This window comes from Colossoma macropomum, unplaced genomic scaffold (genome assembly GCF_904425465.1).
Source record: "Colossoma macropomum unplaced genomic scaffold, Colossoma_macropomum, whole genome shotgun sequence".
Taxonomy (NCBI): domain Eukaryota; kingdom Metazoa; phylum Chordata; class Actinopteri; order Characiformes; family Serrasalmidae; genus Colossoma; species Colossoma macropomum.
This window is the reverse complement of record NW_023494793.1, coordinates 8,870,502-8,896,706: the sequence shown is the minus strand read 5'-3', so window position 1 is coordinate 8,896,706 and position 26,205 is coordinate 8,870,502. Positions and strand designations below refer to the sequence as shown.

At 39.0% G+C, this 26,205-nt stretch overlaps 1 protein-coding gene across 3 annotated transcripts in view; it reads left to right on the top strand.

Moving 5' to 3' along the window:
• The first annotated feature begins 938 nt into the window (after window positions 1-938).
• The window catches only part of cpne5a (copine Va), a 137,231-nt gene continuing 111,964 nt past the window's right edge, over window positions 939-26,205 (top strand). For 2 of the 3 annotated variants that reach the window (XM_036577976.1, XM_036577975.1), the window contains exons 1-3: window positions 939-1,048; window positions 20,374-20,414; window positions 25,268-25,314. In XM_036577976.1, coding sequence (XP_036433869.1) covers window positions 939-1,048; window positions 20,374-20,414; window positions 25,268-25,314 — 198 coding nt within the window. The remainder of the gene's footprint in view (window positions 1,049-20,373; window positions 20,415-25,267; window positions 25,315-26,205) is intronic. The other variant, XM_036577977.1, reaches the window with a different exon arrangement.

Sequence of the window (26,205 nt, the reverse complement as noted above, 5' to 3'; positions counted from 1 at the left end):
GCTCCTGTTATGTTGATGGCTCTGGTGTGTAAAAGCTGAGGCTGATTATAGATTATATAGATCAGAAGATGATCCTCTTGTTTCTGGTGGATGCAGATTGTTCTCAGGATGGTCCAGTTTCAGAGTGACGGAGCGGGGGAGCTGTCCACAGCGGTGGTGCTGAAACTCGGCGAAGCTGCAAATTGTCCGTCCACATAGCGGACTTCTTCATCAAAGCGTGCAGCAATTCAGATCTGCTTCTGACTGACAGCGCTGTGGAGTCGCGTGTACAGTGTACAGAGTTTTCCACACTGAGCGCTCAGAAAGACTCACAGTGACCAACACTTCACCTGCAGTGATGTCAGCGCGGGGGGTTTAGGCGGAACCCTGTAACCGTGTTTCCACAGAAGGACTAAAGCTTTACTTCTGCCTTATTTTCAGTCTCTTTAGGCAAAAGTTCGGCTGTGGAATCGAGCGCGTGAGCCTTGTAGTGCGCGGTGTTTGTGCTGTTAATAGCGGTGCGCAGTGTGGCTCGAGCCAGAGCGGCGGATCGATGCTGTGGCGCTGCATTGAGCGGCAGTCGCAGCGCAGCGGGCGTGTGGAAGAATGCGAAAGGGGTGGAGTTGAGCTCTTTACTTTAGCAGCGGTCCAGCGGGGGTGAGAGAGAGAGAGAGAGAGAGAGAGAAAGAGAGAAAGAGAGAGAGAGAGAGAGAGAGAGAGAGAGCTTCTCTTCGCGGACTTTCGCATTCCTCTGTAACATCAGGCGTTCCGCAGCAGCTCCACTCTCACTCAGCGGTGTTGTAGTTGTGGAGCGCATCCCGGTTCACCTGGTTCTCCTCCGTTCTCCAGCCTCCTCCGGCGCAGACTCCTCTACTTTCTCCTCGCACGCTCCGCTTGCTTACCTGCGCCTCCAGGCTTTAAAACCCCCCAGCAAAAAACCCACCCGCGCTGCCTGCCCCATGGAGGGAGATGTTACGGACAAGCTGGAGGACATGGCCTCGGTGTGTGAGTTCGACCCCATCACCGGGAACATTCCCGCCACCAAAGTGGAAATCTCCGTCTCCTGCAGGTACGGTGCGCTGCTGGAACCCGAACCCTCACTTCTCCCGCACTCCTTCACCAGCAAAGCGTTCAGCGTTAGCGTAGAATCATCTATAGTTGTCAGAAACGGAAGAGAAGTCAGTCTGTAAGGCGTCAGTTTGATTTCAGTTGGTGCTGATTTCTGTAAAAGTGTTGAAGCAACACCTCGTGTGTGTCCAGTTGCACTTAACCGTTATGTTCGCGTCAAAAATTTTAAAATCCCACCCAACAGTATACACTTGTATATATTATAAAAACAGAGCGTATGCAACGTTTTAAAATGAATATAACAGCTGTGCAGGTAGAAACTCGAAGCAGGTGGTTCGAATGTCCGAACCTGACGGTTAAATGGACACAACAGACGCTAATTCAACATTATAGACGCTCATTCAACATTGTGTAATAAGACTAATTGAAACGCAAAAAAGTTGCGTTTGCGAAATAATCGATTATTCGAACTCGTTAACCGACTTCGTAGAAGCATGACCTGAATACGGAGCGCAACTGCAAGCCAGTGTTGTTCCACTCTACCATATATGCTGTTTAACATTTGCTGACCTTAATAGGCTAATGAATCTATATATCTGCTGCTATAAGTTGGCTGGTGAACATCTTAACCTACAGAATATGTCATCAAATCTGTAGCATCAACATTATTGATCATCTTCAGGTACGTATCTGCCCTCTGGTTGAGCTCTGTTCCAACTGGGATGAACAGCTTTGATGATATTTATGAGTCAGAGCACAACACACCCAGCTCCATGGACTCATTGAATATAAATACGCTCCAGCCCAGTGGGGAATTCCAGTATTTTACTTGTCCTATATTTGCACTGTATGTTGGAACAGTATGCACTCAGCTCAGACTCACATTTGTCTTTCCTCCATGGTATGTGTCACTATATGCGGCACCAGAACTGAACATGTACCTTCGTTATTTCCCCACAAGAAGTCTTGATGATAGAAACGTGTTCAATTAAAAGGCTGGTGTTATGATAAAAGTCAGAGATGGAAGGATAAGAAATTCAATCTCCTTCATGCTGCTTTGCCATCAAGACCTCAGTCGGCCAAATTGCTCGCAGTAATGGGCTGGGCTGTTGGTGTGGGGTTTTCAATCATCTTGAGGAGAAATGGATACATCTGGCACATTTAATGCCTGCTTTGCCTCAGTAATAGTCACTTACAGTAAATTATGCATTCCAGCCCAATTTGGACTCAATCATGTCACGAAAGCCCCCAAGCAGACTGCCCAAATCATTCACCGAGCTCTAATAAGAGTTCTCTCCTCTCTCGAACCATAAATTGACCAACTTTGCAGCTTAATCTGCCCTGAGAGTTTTTGGTTCTAACTGAGAAAGCACTCCTGTGAATGTAATGGGATGTAATTATAAATGAAGACACTTGATAATCAGTTTTAAGTGTGGAACTTCAGATGCAGCCTTAAAAATAAAAGGTGGTTCAATTTGCTTTAAGCACCACATCCTTAAAAAAAGGTTGGTTCTATGCATTTAACAAAGATGATACTTCAAGGGTTCTTTAGTACAGGCATACATATTTAGAGCCATGATTTCATGGCTCTTCTCACGGTGAAATGGTTCTTCAAATTGATGGAGAATGTGTTACATATGGTTATATATAGAACTTCTTTGAAAATGGTTCTATGTAGCACCAAAAAGTGTTCTTCTATGGTTACAAGATTGACATTGTAACAATAGAAGAGCACTTTTGGGTTCTTCTTTTAGGTTAAATATCCATATACAACATATTCTCCAGCAATCTGAAAAATCACCATGGTTTTGAACCTTTCTAAGCATGAAATGGTTCTATATAGAATTCATGGCTCCAAATATTTATGCCTTTATAAAAAACCCTTGAAGAATCATGTTTGTAAATGTGTAGGAAAAATAAAAGTTGGTCCTAAGAAAATTTGCTTCTAGCCCCACCTGCTTAAAATGTTTGGTTCTATACCCTTAAAAAAGATGGGTCTTCAAGGGTTCTTTTGCAAAGGCATAAATATTTAGAACCATGAGTTTTATATAGAACTATTTCATGCCTAAATAGTTCTTTGCATGGTAAAATGGTTCTTTAGATTGATGGAGAATGTGTTGTATACAGTTCTATATAGAACCTCAAGCTTGACATTGTAACAATAGAAGAACACTTTTAGGTTCTTCTTTAACCCTTTTTTAAAAAGGTTCAATACAAAACCATATGCAAAGAACCATGCAAAGAACCATTTAAGCATGAAATGGCTCTACACAGAACTCAAGAACCCTTGAAGAGTCATGTTTTTAAGTGTGTGGTAAAAAAAATAAAAGTTCTAAGAAAATCTGCTTCAAGCACCACACCCTTAAAAAATGAAACTGATCTAGAACATTTATGTGGATGTTCTATAAGCTTTAAAAAGTTCTTCACTCATGCATCTCATTTACAAAAATGGTCTATTGAAAGGTTCCTTTATTTATTCAAAAGTGTTTCACATTGCAAGAACCTCTTTTTGGCCCTTTTTTATAAAGAATGTACTTCTGAGGCTTTTGTGGCGAATCTTCAAACCCAAAATCAAACGTAAACCCAAAAAGCAGATACCAGGTTTGTGTATCATATTAGAAATAGCTTTATGTTTCCTCCTTAACTGAAATGATGAAATGCCGTTGCACGGTAGAGCCGTCCCTGAATACCAGCATTCGTGCCCACAGAATGTTTCTCTGACAGACCAAAGAGCCCGGGCACACTGGGGTCAGAGATTGCTTGCGTTTGTTTCCTGTAATTGATTTAGCGCAGGCTCTGAGCCTGGAGATGGGGCCGGACATGGAATAAAATTGCTCTCTGTGCCCCCTCCAGATACTCATAACCTGCCGCTGTTGTTATTGGAGGACAGAGAATGTGGGCTGACAAACTAGGGGAATTGAATCGCATAATGCTCATCACAAAAGCTGCACTGTGGCGCAGCGATGCGAGCCATTTATTAGCAGTGATTATGCAGTGGGTCCAGGCAGGTTGAAGATGTGATGGACTCAGCGGATCACAGGATTAAGAGGCACTGAGTAGATTTGGGGTTCTCACCTTTCTAGTTACTTGCAAATGCTATATTTTCAACCTTAGATGAACTACCGAAGGCTGGACTACGTGATGCTGAAACATTCCCTTTTTTTTGATGGTTAGGATTCATGGAAAAACAACAACAATAAAAAAGAAGCACTGTAACCCAGTGAAAAGTTCATGTTCAACACAAAACTGGGTGGCAGGGATGCTGTATCTCTGTTCCCACTTCAGAGCAGGGTGGAGGGGGTAAGGGAGGACACTTGGCGCCAGGCACAATGTTCTCAGATGTGAGGGAAGAAATGGACTAAATAATTCATGCAGTTCTTGTGTGAAGGTAAAATGGGGCATAATGAAGAACCCTAGTTTGGTGCTCTCCTGAAAGACTTTGTAGGCGTTACACTGTCTTTTGACCTGCACCTTAACACAAAACCAGTTTGGTACAATAGGAGAAGGAAAACTCCAAGCTGGTTTCAACTCGAGATGTGACAGAGCCTTCATGTTCATGCAGCCCTGAAGAACCCAACTCTTTTAAAAATGAAGGTGCCAAAAAGAGTTCTTCATAGCAGTAGCAAATATGTGAGTGTGAAGAAGCTTTAGGTTAGAAAACCTCCAGTTAATGTAAAGATTCTACACCAGTTAAAAGTTTTTCATTTACCTGTTTTTTTAAGTGTTGCTGTAGAGGAACCATGATGCTTTATAATGCTGTTGTCGGAAAAAAACCTCATATCTCCACTGTTGTCATTTTTCAGTTTTTGACATAATTTGAAAATGCCTGTAGGCCACCACGTCAATGAATCTTGAGGCCAAAATTACGAATTTGTGGCCCGAATAATAGAAACATGCTTTTTGTACATACAATGTATTTACAATGAACCAAATACCAGTGAGGTGTTTTATTGAAAAAGGGAATATTTATTAAAAACTTTACTCTAATAAGAACATTGGACCTCATTCACCAATATCTTCCTACGTTTTTTCTTAAATTTGTTCTTGACAAAGGTCCTAAAATAAAAGTCTATGTCGGATTCATGATGTTATGAAACTGCAGAATTGTTCGTGTTCGCTCTTGAATGTGTGTAGATTCTGTTCTTACCTAGGAACAAATCCCAAATAAGTAAACATTGGTGAATGTCAGAATTTTTGTGATTTAAAGAGGAAATTTACTAAGAATGGTTGGTGAAAGAGGCCCAATGTTGTGGTGACCATGGTGGTCCCCCTTGCTGTGCTAGTCTGACCTGATGTCATCCAGTCCAAGTTATTTCATCAGGTACTGCTTAGCTACCGCAGTGATAGCCTCTCAGTATAACACCATCTTCTTCAACATCCAAATTTACTTGAGATCAAATTTCATAGATTGATATTAGCAAACTTAAGCCAATGGAACAGCATCTATGTTGTCGGGTGTACCAGCTCACAGGGGGTCCACTATGCTCTCTATCTTACCTATCGTGGTGGTCATAGTGAATGAATCGTCAGATCAGTTGCATGTCTGACCAAACCAGTGTATTAAAAGAGAAAAAAAAATCTCAAAAGCAAGTGGCCACTCCAAAATCAGAAATGTTGTTGCAAGGGGCAATATGCAACCTCTTACAGGTTCTTTTCCAATTTAAGGGTTATTCCTAAAAACTTTACATTGTTAAACTTTTAAAAAGTTCTTTACATTCATATATCTAATTTACAAAACCATACATTGAAAGGTTCTCTGAGGAACCAAACGTGCTTCTTCCATTGCTCAAAGCACCTTTTTGGGCACTTTTAATTTCAAGCAAATAAAATCAGTCAGCTCTCTCAAGATTCCTTCCACAGTGGTCAGAAAATTGGGCTGAGATGTTACACCCATAAGCCACCAACTTTTGGTACCTTGACTTGGATTCAACACAATATTCTTCCAAGCCCACCAATCTATGTGTTCTATAGTTTAGAAAAAACATGGATTCCCACCACTTTCCATGTCCCCGCAAGTTACTGCTTAGACCAACCCAAACCATCATGTTCTCTGACAAAGCAAAAGAAACGTTTGGAAGTTTGGAACAGCAGGACTGTGCCCTTTTCACAGGTTGTTAAGCGTCTTTTTTCTTGAACATTCCTAACCTCAGTGGTCACATCGATAATGCTATCGACTGACACAACTCGCACGTTGTAAGCTTTGTTATTGTTCCCTTTTGATTGAGTCCTGGCACCACACATCTTCACCTTTCCAACTGAAAATGTCATATTGTGCAAAATCATAGAAGTACTGAGTAATATCTCCACCTCTGGCTGATTCTGAAACGCTGGAAAAACGCAGTAGCGATAAATGTCAGCACATCCCTTAAGGTGGCTTGTTGGTGTTATTTCCTTGCTCCATTCCTCTGAATTATATGCTTCATGTTTTCTGTTGTTTCTCTGACAAAGCAGACACCATTATGTGCAATTACCATAATACGGTGGTCGTATTCCAATCCCCGTTGATATGAGCAGAAAACACATCCTGTCTGATTAGTGGTTACACACTGGGCTTGAAAGAGCACTCCCCCTGTAGAAGACACAGGATGGAAGCATAATAGAGAGAAGTCTGTTGCTGCAAGCATAAGAGTTAGCTACAGATTTATGTAGGGAGCCGCGGCCAACTATGGTGCAATTTATGTCGAATAGAGCGACACATTTTGCTTCCGAGACAAAGTTCTCATCAGTTCCCCTTAGGGGACAACAAAATAGTGAAAACAAGAATATGCTTCAAGTAACTCGACATTAGACTGCAGAATTTATACCAAGAAGGGCCCTCAGGTCTATAGGCACCACACACTGTTAGCCCTCTTTTTGCTTATTATCCTCACAGTAGAAATTACTGCAACTTGGTGAAAGAATTTCGTTATGTTCTGGCAAATTCCTGCATCGGCTGCTAAGCCTCATTTCCACTGCAGTCTCTTGGTTGCCGCTGCCCTGACCTTGCAGGTGTGCTGAGTTTTAAGTGCTCTTCTCTTCTTCTTGCTTTACTTTCTTCAGTCTTACTGGACTGTTTGTTTGGAAGTCTCTTCTCAGACAAGTTCTCCACCTCACTGCCTGAATCATAAGCGGTCACACTCCCAACTTGTCCATGCTTTAGTGTATACTTTTAAAGATAAAGGCACCAAAAAGAGTTCTTTGAAATGATGCCATAAAAGAACCAGTTTCTGATCCCAAAAAAATAACTAGTTCTTCTGAAAACGCAATTAAAGCCACTCAGATGGGGCCAAAGGAGCTCACTCATGCCTAGCATTAACAAAAAATTCATGCCCGGATCATATATGGATATGCTTTGCCCGAATTCTATTTATGCCTTTTAACTAAAATGTTCCTGGCGTGACCACACGAGCAGGGACGTGGGAAGTGGGGGTGCTGAGGGGGCTAAAAATATACTCTAAAATATGATGTCCATGCACTGCTGCGAGTCATCCTCTAAAGCCTGAAATAGTAATTTAATAGTCAGAGACGCCACGTCAGGAGTTTTTCGGAACACGTCATGCATCTTTATGTATTAGCTTCGCTTGCACAGGCTCAAAAGGAAGGTCTGCTAAAGATATGATGACAATCATAGATAGTTCACTCACATCCTCAGAAGACACGTCCTTCAGCATGTTTTGACGGAGACCTCTTTGAAATCTCTTTCAACACTCTTGCAATCATCAGATTCATCTGCTTGGGGAGAGGTGAGATATTCTGCTGTCACTGTAAACAATATAAAATATAAAATTTGTAACAAAAAAAATGGCTCACAGTCAAACAACATTGCCAGTGTCAAAATGTCTGCCTATCTGTCGGAATTGAAAGAGGAGAATCAGGTACAACTTAGCCAGCTACGTTAATTTAGCTAGCCAAATTTCCTTGCTAAGGTCAAATATATCCACCTATCCATCTTCTAAGCAGCTTATCCTTCTGTGTTGTGGAGGGTGCTGGAGCATTATCGGGTGGATTGCCTGGCCGGGGAATCGAACTCAAGCCCTTCTTGCTGGGAGGCAACAGCGCTATCCACTGCAGCACTGTGCTACCCGAGGACTTTTTATTTTTCTTGGTTTTTGGAATCGAGATTATTGTGTGGAACAGACTTTTGGAATCTCCATCAGTTTCCCATCACTTGGAATCAGAATCCTGACTTCAAAAGTTCTCAAATCGAACAGCCAAACTCATGTTAATGCAATGTGTAAACAGCTTCAAAGGTGGTTTTTCTATGGCATCTTACCAAAGAACACTTTGTGGCACCTTTATTTTTGAAAGTATAGATGGATTTAGCATAACAGCTGATAGAGAGCATTACCTTTGTCGACTGACGTCTGTTGTTCTGTTTGTTTGCGAGCTCAATGCAGTGACTGCTAATTATCAGAGATACGAGAGATGCTTGGAATGGCACAAAGCGAGATGAGAGTGCCTTCAATAAATCAAGAAAATGTCATTAGCTGTTCCCCACTATGTGAATGACAGAGACCATCTTTCCTAAGGGCCTCATTTCTTAACCAAATGGTCATTGCACAACTTGAATAGCCATTGGTTAGAGGTGCCCTCGGGACTTGGTGTAAAACGAAAGCTTCTTTTGTGCTTCTCTGGTGTTTAAAGAAAAGGTCCTGGAGCAAAATCTGGTTTTTGATCACATGCCTTGCTTTAGTCTGGTTGGTTGATGGTCCATGTTGCTTTCAGCCATGTTGCTTTCAGCTCCTATCTCTGTTCTTGGACAACTGTTAGTTCAGTTTCATATCCTTAGAACACGCATCTGTGGATGGATCCTCATCTGACCACTGCTGCCCAGAAGAGGCAAATGCTTGGCCAGACTTATTAGAGCATCAGATCTTTCATGCTCTTCTCACCACGATGAAGGGGAGAACTATCAGTGCCAATTTTGCAGATATTTAGCAGAGCTTTAATAGAGTGGCCAGTGGAGTGAGTGATTATCTATGCAGAAAGAGATGCATGAGAGACAGGAGAGAGAGGAGAGAGTCAGGGTGAGAGAGAGACTGACCGACATTCCCACAAGGGTGGGTTGAGAGGAATTCTGATACAGCAAAAAAAGAGATATTTTCAGTACTCACAGCAATTTGCTGCATAAGCATGAATGTGTACAGGCTATATCTTTTTCTAAGGCAATTTCATTCTATCACTCTTCAGCTGAAATGATGATGTCAGTGGTGAACCAAGGCCTTCAGTTTGCACCATAAATGTCAGAAAAAAACACCTCTCTGATAATGCTTTTTTCTGCTAATGTCCCTCTAAAATTAAACACAGACATTTGAAGCTTGTGAAAGATGTTCCAGATGTTTAATTATTACAGACAATAAATAACATATATTTTACCTTGTATGTAGCAGTTTTTACAGTGACAACAACTAATTGAAACCTAGTTAGACTACGGTTCATATTCACTGTCAGTGATGTATCTAGAACAAATTTGGTCCCACACATAGTATGTCAAAACATGAATAACTGATGGCTTCTACTGTCACTTCCTAAATATGCTGGTAGATATTCTTATGTTTAAGGCCTTCTGTCCAGCTCCTGACGGCCTAACCCAATTGTAGAGCTTGCTTGGCCATATCTATCTAAATAACATAGGAAAAAATACTGATTGGACAATTTTCTGTTGGACATTTCTTTAACCCTTTGCTTCCAACCAAAATTTAAGATTTACTTTGTAGAGTTTAGTATTATGATTCTATGAAATTAAATTGAACAAACATTCCAGACATTACAATGACAGATTACATTACAGATATGTTTTTAACTGCCAGAAAATTTTAGGCTTTCTTCCTCTAAAAGGCCCTTGGGTTACCTGCCAGGTGACATGACAATGCTCTTAAAAATGAATGTTCCTAGATGGTTCTTGGCTTGAACATATAATGTAAGTTCTAGGAAAAATGTCCCTGTAGTTACTGAATAATGAGCCTTAGTATATAATAAGCCTGGGATTTTAAGGGGTTAAGGGCTTCAATGAGGTTTTTGCTCCAAAGAACCATTATTAGCACCTTTATTTTTAAGAGTGTAGATGCTCTAGCTGCACCTAGGAAGGATAAGCATGTGCATCAATAAGCTTGTTATTGTGCTGCATTGTGATAAGTGCTTTCTCCACACTCTTTGGGGATCTGAAATGAAGCGCATTTCTGGCTCTGACAGAGCTGCTCTGTTTAACGAAAATCAAACTAGATATTGGCTGTCGACTGTTAATGTGCTTTAAACAGCGAATCTGCCTGCTTCCCTTATGAACGTCACTGAGGGGGCACCTATGTTATGGTGAGTAACCAAACAGATGGTGGGAAAAAGAAACATCTGTTTGAAGGATCGATGGTCAGGGTGAGGGCTGGGCCAGTCGCTAATAGAGCTGCCAGATTGTGTGTGTGTATTTCTTCGTGCACGTGTGAATTTGTGTGTGTCTAGTGTTTAGACCTATTGTGGCTTCGATGAAAACAAAGCAATTAAGGCTCCGTACATTATTCCCATATGAGGTCTTATAGATGTTGCTGATTCTGACAGGCCTGAGCATCCAGCAGGACGGCTGATTATACGTTACAGTCTTTTGTGTCAAATGCTTGCTGGATTCTAACTGATGTCAAAAAATGCTGATCTGCTAGATGCTAAGAAGAACAGTGAGAATTCCATGTGAAGCCTTTCTATTCATTAGAATGTTGAACCCATTCACATATCTGTCCTGTCAATGGACCTGTCCATGCTCCGCCCACAAATGTCTTCGTTCTTAGCAACTGTTGCTCAGTTTTCGGTCAAAATATGTAAATTAAACAAATTGGACAACTACAGTGTTTCTTTAAAGTTGTTGTATAAGATTGAGTTTCAAGTTTAATATGCTATGATACTGAGTTAGACTTCAGACTAATCAAAACTATGAAGTTTAAAACAGCAATTATATAGAATTTGTCACCATGCAAACATTAGCTAGATTACAAAAGAACTGCAGCCATATGCAAAACTTTGTACATCCCCAGTCAAATTACGTGTTTGTTGATTTTCTAAGTGAAAGTAAGTTAATATATCCTTTATATTCCCACTTTCTATTAATTTGCTGAGTTTAATGTGTTGGAAAACAATAAAACATAATAAAACATATGTTTTTATTGTTTTTTTCCTACATGTTATACTCAGCAGATAAGATTTTTTTTCCCAATTTTCTCCCCAATTTAGTCATCTACAATTAGTTAGGACTCCCTCGATCTCACGATACCACCAGCACTAGGAGGGCGAAGGCTAGCACAGGCATGCTCCGAGACCTGTGAAGCGCCACTGCATCTTTTCAAACTGCCGCTAATGCAACAACATTGGACAGCTGAACAGGCTTGGAGGAAAGCGCCAACCGCCAGATCTGTTACGTCAGCTAACAGATGCCTGCGCTGACTAGCATCGTGTTGGGTGATGGGGGATAGGGGGGCCATCCTACCCACCCAGAGACTGAGGCCAATTGTGCTCCCATGCACTCCACATTTTATATTTTATATTTTATGTTTTCCAACATGTTAGACAATTTACAAAAGCACAATAAATAGAAATTGTGCCTGATCATTTGCAGAAAATGCCATATTTAAGTTTATTCTCTGTACAGGATATGTTAACTTATATTCAGTTATAAAATCAACAAAGCAAACCTTTGCATTCAACACTTATCATTAGGTTGAAGGTTCTGCAAGGCTTGTCCAACCTGCCAACAGTCACTATGAAAGAACACTTAGTACTTAGAACACAGTAGGCAGAGCATAGTAGGTCAGGTGAGGTCACACCATTTATTCTTATGCACTGGCAGACACTCTTATTCAAAGTGACTTACAACTGAATGATGTTACAGAGGTAGGCAAATGTAAAGCTAGGAGCCTTGCCCAAGGAGTCTTATTGGTCTAGCATGGTGTGCTTGCCCAGGCATGGAATCAAACACCAGTCTAACATGTGGAAGGCAGCAGTATTCCTCATTACACTATACCAACCACAAACTGACATACATCTGACTGGAAGTATGATATAGCCTTAACACGAGGTATCAAAAAGTTTGCTAAAATATCTGTATTTGCTGTTTAACTTATGTATAAGCTATGCAGTAAAGGGGTGGCGGGTCTAATACCAGGCTGAACCACACAGGGACCCTTTGCTCTTTCTCAGACCCATATTAAGCTCTGTAAAAAGCCTTTTCAATTAATCATTGGCAATTATTTTTATTCATTGGTAGAACTTGAGCCCCTTAGGCTTAAGCTTAAGCTCCGTGCTACACATATTCACAAATCAGATAAAGTGAGGCTGTAATTCTCTGTAAATGAGAATCATTTATCAATTCACTATAAAAGTGATTAGGCACTGTATTCCTCACCCTGAACATTCGCAAGCATACACAGTAATAAAGCATGACGAAGACTAATGTTACCCTATGGACCTTTTAACTGGGCCTGTGAGCTTTTGTGGGAAACCAATGTTCAGTTTTGACGTGAAGTAAGCAAAAGCGATGCTTCAGGTTCAATTATGCTGTATAAACACTATCCACGTTGCTGTTGATTAGTTACTGAAGTGCTGACGTTGTTTTGCTGTAGTATCTCGAAAACTGACGAGCAAGAAGGTGCATGCTTCACATTTCAGGTAATGAAACTTCATAATGGGAATTCCTCTCTTCCCGCCAGGGCAGGAAAAATTGCCATCACATTAAAAAAAAACAAAAAAAACAAAAAAAAAACAACCTTAATAACTGGCTGGCAAAATGCCAGCACTCAGCCCAAAATTGTGCTGGGGTGCCCATCCTCTCTGTTCACTCTGGGGGAATTCTCGCTCAGCCTTGCCCTGTGTTTTACAGAGCATCAATCAAATTGTAGTAACAACAGACCCAGTTCTGCTGACCTCAATATCTTCCAGGGGTATTGTCTCTGTATGGCCTGTCCCCAACAGAAGGAGTTTTTAATTTTCGACAGCGCAGCAGAACAAGCTCTCTCGCTTTGACTTACAGTTCAAGTGGATCCTGAAAGTTCCCCCTTGTCCAGTTAGCCCTTGGCCAGATAGGCCCAAACTCTCCAAATTCTCCTTTCATGAATCATGCCTTCTGCCTCTCTGAACCAATGAGAGATCAACTGCATGCTGAGGAGGTTAGAGTCTATTTTGATCTCTCGAGCTGAAATAGCTTCTCCCTCGCAAGGGTGCCAATTACGGTGCCATTGGGTTCTTGGAGAGCACGGATGCGAGGGGAATTGGATCACAGGTCCAGTGGTGTGATATTGCAGGTTTGAAGAAGGAAAAAGAACCGCTTTGCTATGCCAGAATCATCCTTCGTCACAAAACATGGTAGAACATGCTGGGGACCAATTATTTGTATTTAGGGACCGATGTGGGAGCTGTGGGCTGAAGGCAATTTCAGATATTTTTTCTGTACATGTCTGCTGATGAAGACACTGATGCCGATAAATATTTATAAAATTGGGTCTTGATCCACTTGCATTAGTGTTACAGAAAGTAATCAATAAAGTAATTTATTTCTGTGGGATTACAGATATGGTAAAAACATGCATCTCAGCATCACCTAAACATTCAGCTCTTCCAGTAAATCGGTCATCAAATATCAGTTGAAATATCTTCCAAATCTAAACATCTGTCCGATCTGCTGATACAAATATGGTTCTGATATCATCGTGCAGCCCTAATTTTAGGCTTGAAAAAGGGTACAAAAGTCCAGCAAGCATATGGTCATGGAATAGTATATGTTGCAAGTTCATAAACAAAATGGTCAAGCCTCATTCTATGGTTGGTTTTCCAGCTGTGTTTGGTTAATTAATGTTAAAGATAAGAATATTAATGTCTCTCCTGAATTAAGGCCTCACGTTGAACTGCTGCTCTGACTGAAATGTTGCAGAACTTCTTGCAGAGTTCAGTCAGGCCTGAAGACCCAAAGGAGCCAATTTGAGCTTCCATTATGCATTTGAACGTCAGAGATCTGTCAAAGCTTCTGACCTGTCTACCTGTTCATGGGTGTGTTTCCTATCCCAAGAGTCAGTGCTGTACATTCCAATTAGAGTACTGCTGCTTAGGTCGTTTCATACTCATTGCTTTAAAGTATGTAAATGGAGTGGTACGCTGACAGACTTTACTAAGTAAAATGAAAATGGCTTTATTTTAAACTAATATGCAAGCATGATAGACAAATGTACGGGAGAGCAGGGCACAACCTAACTCATTTCAGTTTTTGCAAAATATTTTTAAACATATTTAAGTTGAAATAATCATGTTTTTATACAAGCAACATATACATCTCTGCTATAAACAAACACTGGAACTTTCTAGCACCTACTGTTCAGGTACAATAGCAGCAAAAATGATGGGAAGTGCAATGTTACAATTTACCCCATTGATAGGTTTAATTGTAACAGAAAGGGTTAGTTGTAACACTTGCTGGAAAAGTCAGTTGAATTAGTGCAAACAAAGCTAATTTAATATAATTATATGCAGGAAGAAACAAATATATTTTCCAATTATCAAATTATTTATTTTTTTATCAATTGAATGTAGTGTAGGACAGCTAATAAAAACACCACCTAGCAGTAAAATATGAAACATTGTTTCTGAAGAACTACAGCAACTACAGAACTTTACCATATACTCTTATTATACTTGTTCTATTAAAATAAATGGCTGAACATTCCATTTTGTGACTGACAATACAATAACAACTTTACCAAATGTTTCAGTAGTGACTGTTTCGGTAGTGACAATATTAGCTCATTTTTAAGCATAATTCAGAAATGTTAGCCAGCACATAACTAGCAACCACAGCTTTGAACAGTTGTACACACATAAAATCATATTTGTTTTTATTAAAACACAAAAAAAGTTTACTTAATTGCAGAAAAATGCAGGGGTGGGGTTAAAATAAGGCTCCGCCTATACACTAAAGATCTGTGTTTCGGTAGTGACATGAAAACGTTAGACAGCATTTTTTATTTAAAAATTAAACTCATAATAAATCCAAACAAAAAAGCTCTTAAAAAGAAACTCCCCAAAAGTATAAGTATTATTTTCACAAATTCTGGGACAGCCACTTCCCAATACAAAGTTCCCTATAAATGATGATTTTGTATATATTCATTATATATACAAATATATAAATATACATCATATATATTCATATGCCTTGAGTTTTAATAAATCATAACATAATCATTTTCTTTCTACACTGTGAGGGCGCAGTTTGAGTTTGAACTTTATTTGTTTAGAATGGTCCTTGTAGCCGTATTTATAATGCCTTATCAGGTTTTTTCCTAGAACTCTATGTCTGAGAACCATTTAGGAATTTGTAAAAGTGTATTGTCTGTCAATAAAGACCCAAACACAAGACAGGATGTCCTGGAGAAACACTATGATTAGCCTACTTTATTATTACCAGGAGTCAGAATCAGCTTGACAGCACTCAATACAATTGTTTGTCAGACACATATACAATTGTATAATTGTCTGTCAGACACATAATTTGATTGATCATCTATTAAATGCACACATTCATTCATTTATTTATGCATTCATTCTCTCCCTCGTTCGTCCTCAGTGCCCTCATCCTTTGTTAATAATTTATGATGGGTAGGATCTACAGTAATCCTCTGGTTTAAGCTTGAGAAGACAGCATTGTGGATGGAAGTGAATGCAGAATGAATCATGGAGCATGAGTATCACCACAATGGTTCATGAATTACTGTGGAAAATGTTACAAAATCTGCACTCATATTGGATTTATGAGGCTGAATCGTGATGTAGGCCTTTTGTTCCACAAGTACAGCAGCAGAACTTCATTCGCTGCGTTACAGAGACTTTTGGTTATGTAACAGTCTTTGGCACATGTATATACATCAAACTAAAGCACATTTGGACTACTTTGTAATTCAGATTTGAAACTCAGTCATGACTTGAACTCATCCAGTTATCCCACATGGCTACTTTTGTGCAGGAAAGTGTGAGGGTTCTGATTAAAATGGCAGCTGTTTCCATCCGAAGATGAACTTGTTGTGGCGTCTGGGTGTAATTACCCACCAGTGAAGAACTGAGAAACTAATTGAAAAAAGTGAACTGTGTTCAAACTGCTTTAAGGGAGAAGTGACAGGGCTTTGTTTCCGCTACTGTCTGTTAGTGAGAGATTAAGACTGACTGGCTGCTTGAGCGGCGAATAGCTAACGTTAGTCTTTGTTAGCGCAGCGCTGATTCTGGATCCTCTGAAATTTCAAAATGTAAAATCCCAAGTCATACATAACAGGGAAAATAAGTTTCTCTGACATCAATAAAGCAAATCAGATTAATTAAAATCAAATACGATTTAGCCGCATGTGGTGTTCTTGACTTTGTAATGTCTGCTGCTAATTTCCCGGGTGTGCATGATTATCATATTGCTTACTAGCCTAATGGGGTAATAGAACCTTAGTCAGCCCAGTGCACACACAATTGGAAATACAGTATTACTGGACCGTCTTTTTCATTAAGTTCGTCAGATAGGAATGCTTTTTGTGCAGGACTGTTCGAGCTGTTCTCATTTTCAAAGCTGCCATTTATCAGTAATAGCAGGATTGGTGTATAAAAGAGGACATATAAAAAGTTATAACCTTTTCTACAGTAAATGACGTTTTATGTTCCTACAAGGGAAATTTGTCATTTAGCCTTCTTACTATGTTTAGTCTAGGAGCAGCACAGCATCACCAGCAGAGCAGCGCCACCCGGGGCAGTGGGCGTTAAATGCCTTGCTCAAGGGCGAAACTAAGAATACACCATCCTGGGATCTGAACCAATGACCTTCAGGTTACTGGCTCAGACATGTATTCCAAATATGTGTTTCAGACATGTAGCGTTTAATTTCTAATAGCACTCATTCACTTGATTTTCTGCCCCAGATTGCTACACCTGCTTCCAACTGTTAGAATGAAAGGAGCATGATAGTAGCTGAGGCCAAGCATAACAATATGAACATACACATGAAAATAGCACATTTCCATTAGTCCTACTAAACCGATGCAGTGAATTCACTTGATTCAAAAGCGCACATCATTTTCAAATGAATAAAATGCTGTATATCAAATCAACACAGATTTTATCTGTGAGTGTGCTTTGGAAATAATTGTGATGATGTAATATATCATCATCACTGGTGCAACAAAACTTTGAACTTACACAACGGTAACAGTTCAGAGGACGGAAATACGCACTTAACTAACTTAAAGTAAGTTAATGAACTAAATCAAAACAAAACATGTACAAAGGCAATACTGTAAAGTCAATTTGAGTTTGAAATCATTTCTGAGCTAGCTCTTATATGTAGCTTCTACCACAAGGCTAAATGAACTAAAGTAGTACACGTACTGTTCAGCCTACTGCAGTTTAGCCCCGCCCCTTCACACTAAAGTTATAAGTAGTGTTCCAGCTCTGAGTGTTTTTTTGAAGGACACAATACAGGGGAGCCAATGAGAACAGAGCTCATTTCTGTTTAATTCTAAGGGATAAAGAGAGGTTGAAAAATGATGAAGTAAAAGTGAATTATAACAGTTTTGTTACATTTAATCACACAAAAAAGTAGACAAAATAAGATACAAGAAAAATTGAATAGGAATATTAAATAAAATAAAGTCTAATTTTACACACATTTGCACTTTGATTTATGAAAATATTTAACCAAATTAAAAAAGCTAGTTTTTGTAAAGTCAGTGTTAATCACACATTATCACTCATTTTCCTTCTTTACCATGAGGTATTTCTGAGTGAAGCTAGCTGAGAGTTTTCTCTCAATGATAAGTAGGGCTGGTGGTAGGAAGAGGTGAAGCGTGATATTATTGGCTGATGCAATTTTCCACACCCACTGGTGCACGGTGATGTAATAAAAAATCAGATGTTTTAGAGGCAAGCAAAAGTCAATGCATTTTAATGGAAGATTATAGGAAAACAAAAATTTTGTCTTTTCAATGAAAAGATAAGAATTGTGCTTAATATGATCAAGTACATTAACCCTTAGAGCCCCAAGCCATTCCTAAACATATTTACCTTCATAATTAAGCTCACTCATAGTGCGTCCATGTCTGACTGCAGTATGTGAGTGTTGTGCATCTATAGAATCTAAAGTATATGTGGGGATCATTTACACACATCTGGGATGCAGTATAAAAAAGGGTTCTGCTATTGTTACAATGTTAAGCCTGTAACAATAGAAGAACCCTTTTTGGTGCTATGTAAAACCCTTTTCAAAGAGGTTCTTCTACATCTACAGCTATCTGCAATCTGAAGAACACTTTCACAGTGCAAAGAACCCTTTAATCATGCAAATGGTTCTTTGAGTGTTCATGGATCTATATAGAACCATTTTCTTTACTAAAGAACCATTTTTTAAAAGCATTTCCGTGTTAAAGCATTCTCTTGCATTGTGGGTAATCAGCAAATCTGTCCAGTACACTCTGACCTTACACTCAGTGAGGGGAATTAATACGTTTGTCTCTGATGGATAAGTGCTTACAGCTAAAGTTGGTAAGATCAATATGGATACAGTGTACAGATACACTATATAGGCCATATGTTTCAGTATCTTGACACTCAGGTTCAATATCTGCTATGAATCATGACAATGCTTTCAGAATAGCAATGCAGAACTTTGGACTGTATAGTAATTTGGGTGAGCAGCTTTGGTGCTGCACAGTTGCTGTTGCTATTCATGTGCTTGCTCTTCCGCCTTCAAGCAGCACTTAACTTTAGAGTCACTGCACACTGCAGCATGTGTGACTGAGAGGGAGAATAAGCGAGGAGAAGCCGCAGTACTGTCTGCAGTCTCCACACAGAGAGAAAAGAAATGCTATTTACTTTACATACATGCATTTATACACCTACGCATTTACAATTTACATACATACATTTATACACATACACACAATGTTCCAATTTGAGGTTGAATAGTTCTGCTGGAAATGAGATTTAAGCATAAATGGAGCACCGCTGCCGTAGAGATGGCATTAGCATTGAGACAATGCTGGATCAGCCATCGAGCAAGAAAAGAATTCATCTGATCTGATAAAAAAGCACCAAGTTAGAATTGCAACTCATTTATTTCTAATAGCCCAAATTTACACGCATTTGCTCACAATTGATATTTGAAAGTGCTGCGGCTTTGCCCGCATATCAAATTCATTGTTTCTATATATGTTTTTAATGTATATGCATGTCTGTCTGCCCTGCGATGGACTGGCGACCTGTCCAGGGTGTATCCTGCCTTCCACCCAATGACCACTGGGATAGGCTCCAGCACCCCACCACACAACCCAGAAGGATCAGCGCCTTAGAAAATGTGTGTGTGTGTGTGTGTGTGTGTGTGTGTGTGTGTGTGTGTGTATGTTTCTTTATCTTTGTAATAATACAGTACAGAAATACAGAATGTGTAGACTCCGCCCTTTCGACTCCATCTTACCACAAGATCGTATGTGACTCACTTCTGGAGTTTTGAGGCTATGAATAGGGGTTGAGAAACATATCATGTGCCCCTCACAGTGTGTAACTGGTGGATTTTTGTGGCTGTCTACATTTTGTGTAAAACTGACCAATAAAACCCTTAATACATGGTGTGATGGAGTAACCAAATAACCAATTTGGAATAACCAGCCAGTGCATTTTGCTTCCTTAATGCATTTATGTTGTATATATTTATTTTATGACTGGTGTAAACCAAGTTTGAAGTGTCCTGTGCTGTATGTTAGTTTAGTTTCTGTTGGAATGCCCCATGTAGGTGCGGGAGCGGGGTGGGAAGTGTGGATTGTTTGGCTTTTCTTTAAAAGAAAATGAATAAAAAAAATAATCACAAAAACACTCAGAAGACAAGATTACAGGAAAACAAGAATTTTGTCTTTTGAATGATAAGGATGATCATCACATCATAATATGAACAAAGACGTGAACTAACAAGGTGAAAAAGGCCAACTTTGATTTCAGGTTGATTTTAGTTCATGTTATTGGCTATATATTTCTTATGTATGTGTTTAAACTGTTTGAGTGTACAGAGACATCCTAAATTGGCTTTAATGAAAGCTCGCTTTAAAACTTATAAGTTTTTAAAGCTTTCAGTATTGGTATTGGAAAGAAAAAAGTGGTATAATGACTGTGATATCAAGAGGTATAGTTGGTTTCCCACAAAAGTAAACTGCAATTGTTCAGCAGTTTCTGGGTAGTTACTGAGTATCATCTTCTATGCCTGAATTAGTACTGAGCTGATTGTATAATGAAAGCTATCAGTGCTACACAGTTTTCAAATGATGACTGGACATCAGCAAGTAACATAATGACTTACTTTTTTTGCAGAAACCTGTTGGATCGAGACACGTTCTCCAAATCCGATCCAAGTGAGTATCACAGATTTATCTGTATTTTCAAATACTGAAGAACATACTTAATTTAGTCCATTATCCCACATGCTTGATCCCTAGAACAAATCTCTCAAAGCAAGTCCAACATACTACCACTGTGATATCAAAACATCATAACTCCATTTTTTTAACATTTTTATACAGTACTGTGCAAAATTCAGGGACCACCCTTCATTTAATTTCCAGTTAAAACAGACATTAAGTACAAATTCATTTGTACAATAAGTCCGTGTAAAGCAGTAATAAGTATGTGTACTTAGTTTGTCACACCACAGAAACCACCCAGCCAAATTTAAAAGATTAAAAAATCGCCAAGTATGTAAAATTAACTTTAAAAATCTTGAAAAAAATAGCAGTATTCACCGCTCTGAAACGCTGGGGGCGTGTCTGCTGGAGGCGCTGAAACCACGCCCACTCGCGAGAAAGGCGCCGACTCTCTTCGTTCGCCTGAATGTAACTGCTGCACCATTTAAGGTGGAACGGAAAATTCCAATAGGAAGGTGACTTCAGCTTCGTATCTGCCAGAACGTAAAGTTAACTGCTGCACCCTTTAAGGTAGAATGGGAACATTCCAACAAGAAGCTGGAGAACAGGAAGCCAACTTCAGCTTCGTACTAACGTTAGCTAGCATATCCGTTAGCTCGCTAGGTTCGGCAGCAAAACCGCTCTTGGATTCAAATGAAGCCGCTAGCAGCGCTTCATCTAACAAACACACACAATTCATTCCGTCTAGCAGCTTTATTGGACGGTACAGCCATACATGTTTGAGCCACCAGAACCAAAGCACTCTCATTGTTAGAACAATGACCTACCCAAGAACCAACCCCGTCCGTTCCTCTCAGTCTGAAACAGAATGGTAGTATTTTCCCCATTTATGCAAGTTAGCAACAGGTATTACTAACTAACATGAACTAGCCTAGTATAGTAAGGCTGGGAGAGGTCATCAAGCCATGATTTCAGCCCCCACCCAAAAAATCCTGAACACAAAATGATGAAGAACAGTTTAATGGTCTTACTCCACAATTCAGCACTACATAGTTCGCAGTCTTTTCACAGGATTTCAGCAGTTTTCTAACATGTATGAAGAGTTTCTCTGAAATTACACAGACTTCATAGTGTCAGAAAAAACACAGGAAGTATATATTTAACAGAAAATTACACGAAGCCTCCACAACTAAATATAATATCAGTTATTTTCAGTATTCAGCGTGTCCACTCTTTGCCGTTATTACAGCTTCTATTCTTTTCAGGGGACTCGCTTTCGGTTTTTAAAGAAATCTGCAGGAATAGTTTTTCACACCTCTAAAGTTAAGCCTTAGATGTTGGTTGTATTTTCTCCTTATAAATACCTCCTGAAAAATGAACATCTTGTACTTAATGACAGTTTAATGCCACTGTTTGACGCAGTGTATATTTATATTTATTTTGCATCATTTGAAAACACAAGACACAATGACAAATGTACCTAAAGAAACAGTCCAAATTAACTTGGAATAAAATTTGGGTACATTAATGTACATTTAAAGTTCACCTGAGAAGTTACCATTCTGCACAAGAATCTTCAGAAGTCTGATTATAAATGGGTAAAAACAATCATTTGGAAGCTCAGACTATGTTATGAGGCTCTTTATGTGGTTCTTAATTACATGTTTGATGGTAACCTCAGGGTTCAGTACAGACCCTGTTTTTGGCCTTGCCTTTTCCGTGTACTCCTCTAACTTTGCTGCACTCTTCCACTGCACTTAACAGCTATTCTGTCTACTCGGCTGTTTCGGAGTGTTCCCTCAACACGTGCATTGCATTTGCATAGTAATTTGACGGTGTTTCTTCAACGTCAACAGAATGCCATAATGTATGCAGAGCCCAAGCCTGGCCCTTTGAATACTAATAGCAGCTGTGGGGGCTCCGCTGCTCACTGTGGCTCGGGCTCTTTGCACTTTATCAGAAGCTACTGGCTTGTCCGTGGTCTCTCTCAGATTGAGGGCAATGAAAGATGAGTCACGGTGGCTGCTTCTGAAATGCAAGATCTGCAGATCTGCAATTTCTGAACCTCGCTTCAGTTGACTTTATCAGCTGTGTAGATAATCCAAGATTATGATATCTAGCAAGGCGTAGACGCTTGTACAAGATTTATCCAAGTGTTCAAATGAATCACACGCAGTATTTCAGTGTTTGATCAAGAAGACAAGGAATCCTTGATCCTTGATGTGTTGACACAGTTTCAGATTTGCCAATACTACACTTCCATTAACATGATACAAATGAAACATTTTCTGTTTGTTAAACCTTGAAACTGTAGGCTTTTTATTTAAGTAAACATTAAGATCTGTTGTTTATCATATCACCACTGTTCTAACAAAACTGTATAATATTACTGGAGAAGAAAAAAAAAAGTTATTCATTTTTAGGAGATAATTCTGAGGAGATTAGATATAAGATATTTCACTTGTAGAAGGAAAGAGGAAGTCAAAGGAAAATAAGTGAAAAAAACAGGTGTTTCCAAAACTAGAGTTTAAAAAAATTATTAATAGTTACCGAAAAAATGGGACTCCTAACAGGAGTGTAAAACCTGGTAGACAATCAAACACTGTCACCATCAGATAAACAGCACTTGAAGCTTTCATCTTTGAGAGAGAGGAGAAAGTCAAGCTCAGATCCGAAAACATCCACAGGTGTTTCTGTCCATCCTTCCACTGTGAGAAGACAACTCAACACTATGAGTCTGAATGGAGGTGTAGCTGTCAAGAAGCTCTTGCGGAAAAAAGGGAATAGACACAAAAGAAGAACATTTGCAAATCAAACAAAGAAGCTGCTGGTATTCTCAGAACAATGTACTGACCACACCAGAGTCCAGACCTCAACATCACTGACTACGTTTGGGGTTACTTGGATTGTAAAAAGTAGAAAATATAGCCAACTTCTAAGACTGAGCTATGGAGGTGTGAACAAATATACTTGCAGATTTCTTTAAAAAACTGAAAGCGAGTCTCCTGAAAAGAATAGAAGCTGTAATAAAGGGAGAATGTGGACACATTAAATGTTGAAAGAATTTAAATTATATTTAGCTGTTGATGCTTCTGTGTAATTTGCTGTCAGATATGCTTTCTGTTTTTTCATGATGAAAAATTACTTGTACTTAAAGGCCGTTTTGACAAAAAAAATACATAAATGAAGAGTGGTGCTGCACAGTACTGTATATGAAGTCATTTTACTCTGTTTCTATTTGTCCATTCACCATGAAATGTTAGAACAATGTAAATGATAGCTGCTGTGCTTGAAAGATGTAGAAATACAAAAAAGATTACATGATTTTGATATGACAACAAAGATATGTACAATATGTCAAGGACATTCATCCAGTCCACTGAAATGCTTGAGATGAGGCTCAGATCACTACTGTACAACTGTACAACACAGAATAGCAACAGTAGTAAAAACTTGTGTCACAATTTTTTTGTTTTGGTTCACATCCTTACAGCTTACAAGGAAAACAGCAAAGCATTAAAGAAAAACAATTTGACAGTGAAAAGTAATAGAAGCCCTTCTTTTCTTAGCAAAATGCAAAAAATGCTAAATATTGGTAACCAGGTATAATTGTATGAAAAAATCTGAACACCCTGGACAGATTAAGTGTTTTGTTAATTTTTTAAGTGAAAATAATTTAACAAATCCTCTACAGAGAACACACTTAAATATGGCATTTTTCTTGCAATTTTATTGCACAATTTCAGTTTAACATATTGGAAAAAACATAATAATGCATTAAAATGTGCAGAAGTGTGTTCTCTATAGTGGATGTGGTAACATATTTTCACTTACAAATGCAAGGTGCACCTAAACTTTTGCATCCCACTATATGTGGGCATATTGTGATAATGGAAATTTAATAGAAAGATTTTCATTACAAATTCTCTTATTAACAAACGAATTTGAGTGAAAGTAGAATCTTTGAATATTCACATGAATTTAAGAATTTTTCAATATTTGGTGTGTCCCCTTTTGCTTTAATGACAGCATGCACTCGAGCTGACACTGTCTCCTTGTGCAAGGAGTTTGTGCAAAAGCCTCTGATCAGTAGATTAGATCCACCTGAGAGTCGTCTAAACACGTCTTTTAATGGAAGGAATAAAACTAAAAACATCTGGCCTTTTTATACAAAGTTCTCAACATGGTCAATATTGCAAATTTGCTTCAGTTTAGAATAGACTTAGAAATAGTGCAGAATCTTGAAAATGTCTTCTTCATTTTACCTATTTTTTGTTTATTTGCAAGTTTAAATGGAAAAAAACTGTGGTTTTCACTGTGGTTTCCGACTTTTGGAGCCCACTGTACATATAACAAAACATAAATTTCAAATTAATTTTGAAAAATGAAGATTTTTCTGTATCATCTAGCACTCCAGTTCATCTACTACATAATATGAATGTTATTTATCTGCATGATGATTATGACACTTAAATATGGACATGGTTTGAGGCGGTTTCATAAGAATGACTAACGAACTAAGCAATAAAAAAGAAGTGGGAGACCTTAAAAAGTTGCATTTATATGTTTTACTCTTTACTATATATATATATAGTGTATGTAAAATATATAGAAATATATAAATACAGTTAGTACTATTGTACTGTTTATATAAATTACTACAAAGTATTCAGTAACCTGTATGAAACTAATCTATATGTAGTTATGAGAGGTAGGAATTGAAGTGTGAACACAGGGCCATGCAGTTACAGGGGTTAATCTAGTATTGATCTTTCTGTTTTCTCTCTCTCTCTCTCTCTCTCTCTCTCTTTCTCTCTCTCTCTCTCTCTCTGTCTCGCTCGCAGTGTGTATCCTGTATACTCAGGGAGTGGAGTCGAAGCAGTGGCGAGAGGTGAGTGATTGTATAAAAGAAAAGGTCCAGAATCAGCTGTGCTAACGTTTCCTTCATTCCTGCTAATCAGCTCTGTGTGTCCTCTCGGTCCCTGCTTACTGCCCCTCTCTCAGCCCTAGCCTTCAGGTGCTCATCATTTCCCATTGATTCTGCTGCTGAATATTCATGCAGCGGCCCTCGTGTGGCCCTGCTCCCAAGCAATTGGTGTTAAGATGATTGTACACATTCTCATAGCGCTTAGCATTAAAGTCAATTGCTGTCCATCAGCCAATGCATTTATAATGGGCTTTGGCCTCAACGGTGCTGATTTTTCACGCTGAAGTTGTCGGTTAGATAAATCCCTATCAGATGTGGCAAGTCAGCTTAAAGACCCGCTTCCTCTGGCAGCCATTCTAGTCAATGGCTAAGCAAAAAAGAGACCTTGAGCATGATCTAAATAGGCTAAGAGTCCTCTGCAGCGAAGGTCATGTGGTGTTGTTCTAAACTGGACATGGCAGCCTTCTTAACCCCATACACTTTTTATCCAGTGATTAATTTTAAGATTTCTTATGCAGCGACTACTATAGTTTATTCAGTAACTACTATGAATTATTTAGTCACTACTGGAGATCCAGTATTCGTATCAGGCCAGTACCAGAAGAAAGTGCTGGACCAGACATTGAAGAGGAATAAAGAAACAAATTTGACCAAATTCTGTCATAAATCTAGTGTGAAATATTACAGAATTGCTTGTAACCAAACATAAAGTGAAGTGACAAGCAGGTTTGGACAATAATGTAAATTCAGTCAAACCATTATCATCTGCAGAATTATTGTGATAAATGATAACTTTGTGGTTCATATTCTCTTGCGCCACGTGTGAGCCTTCCTCCATAGTTCATATTTTCCCTA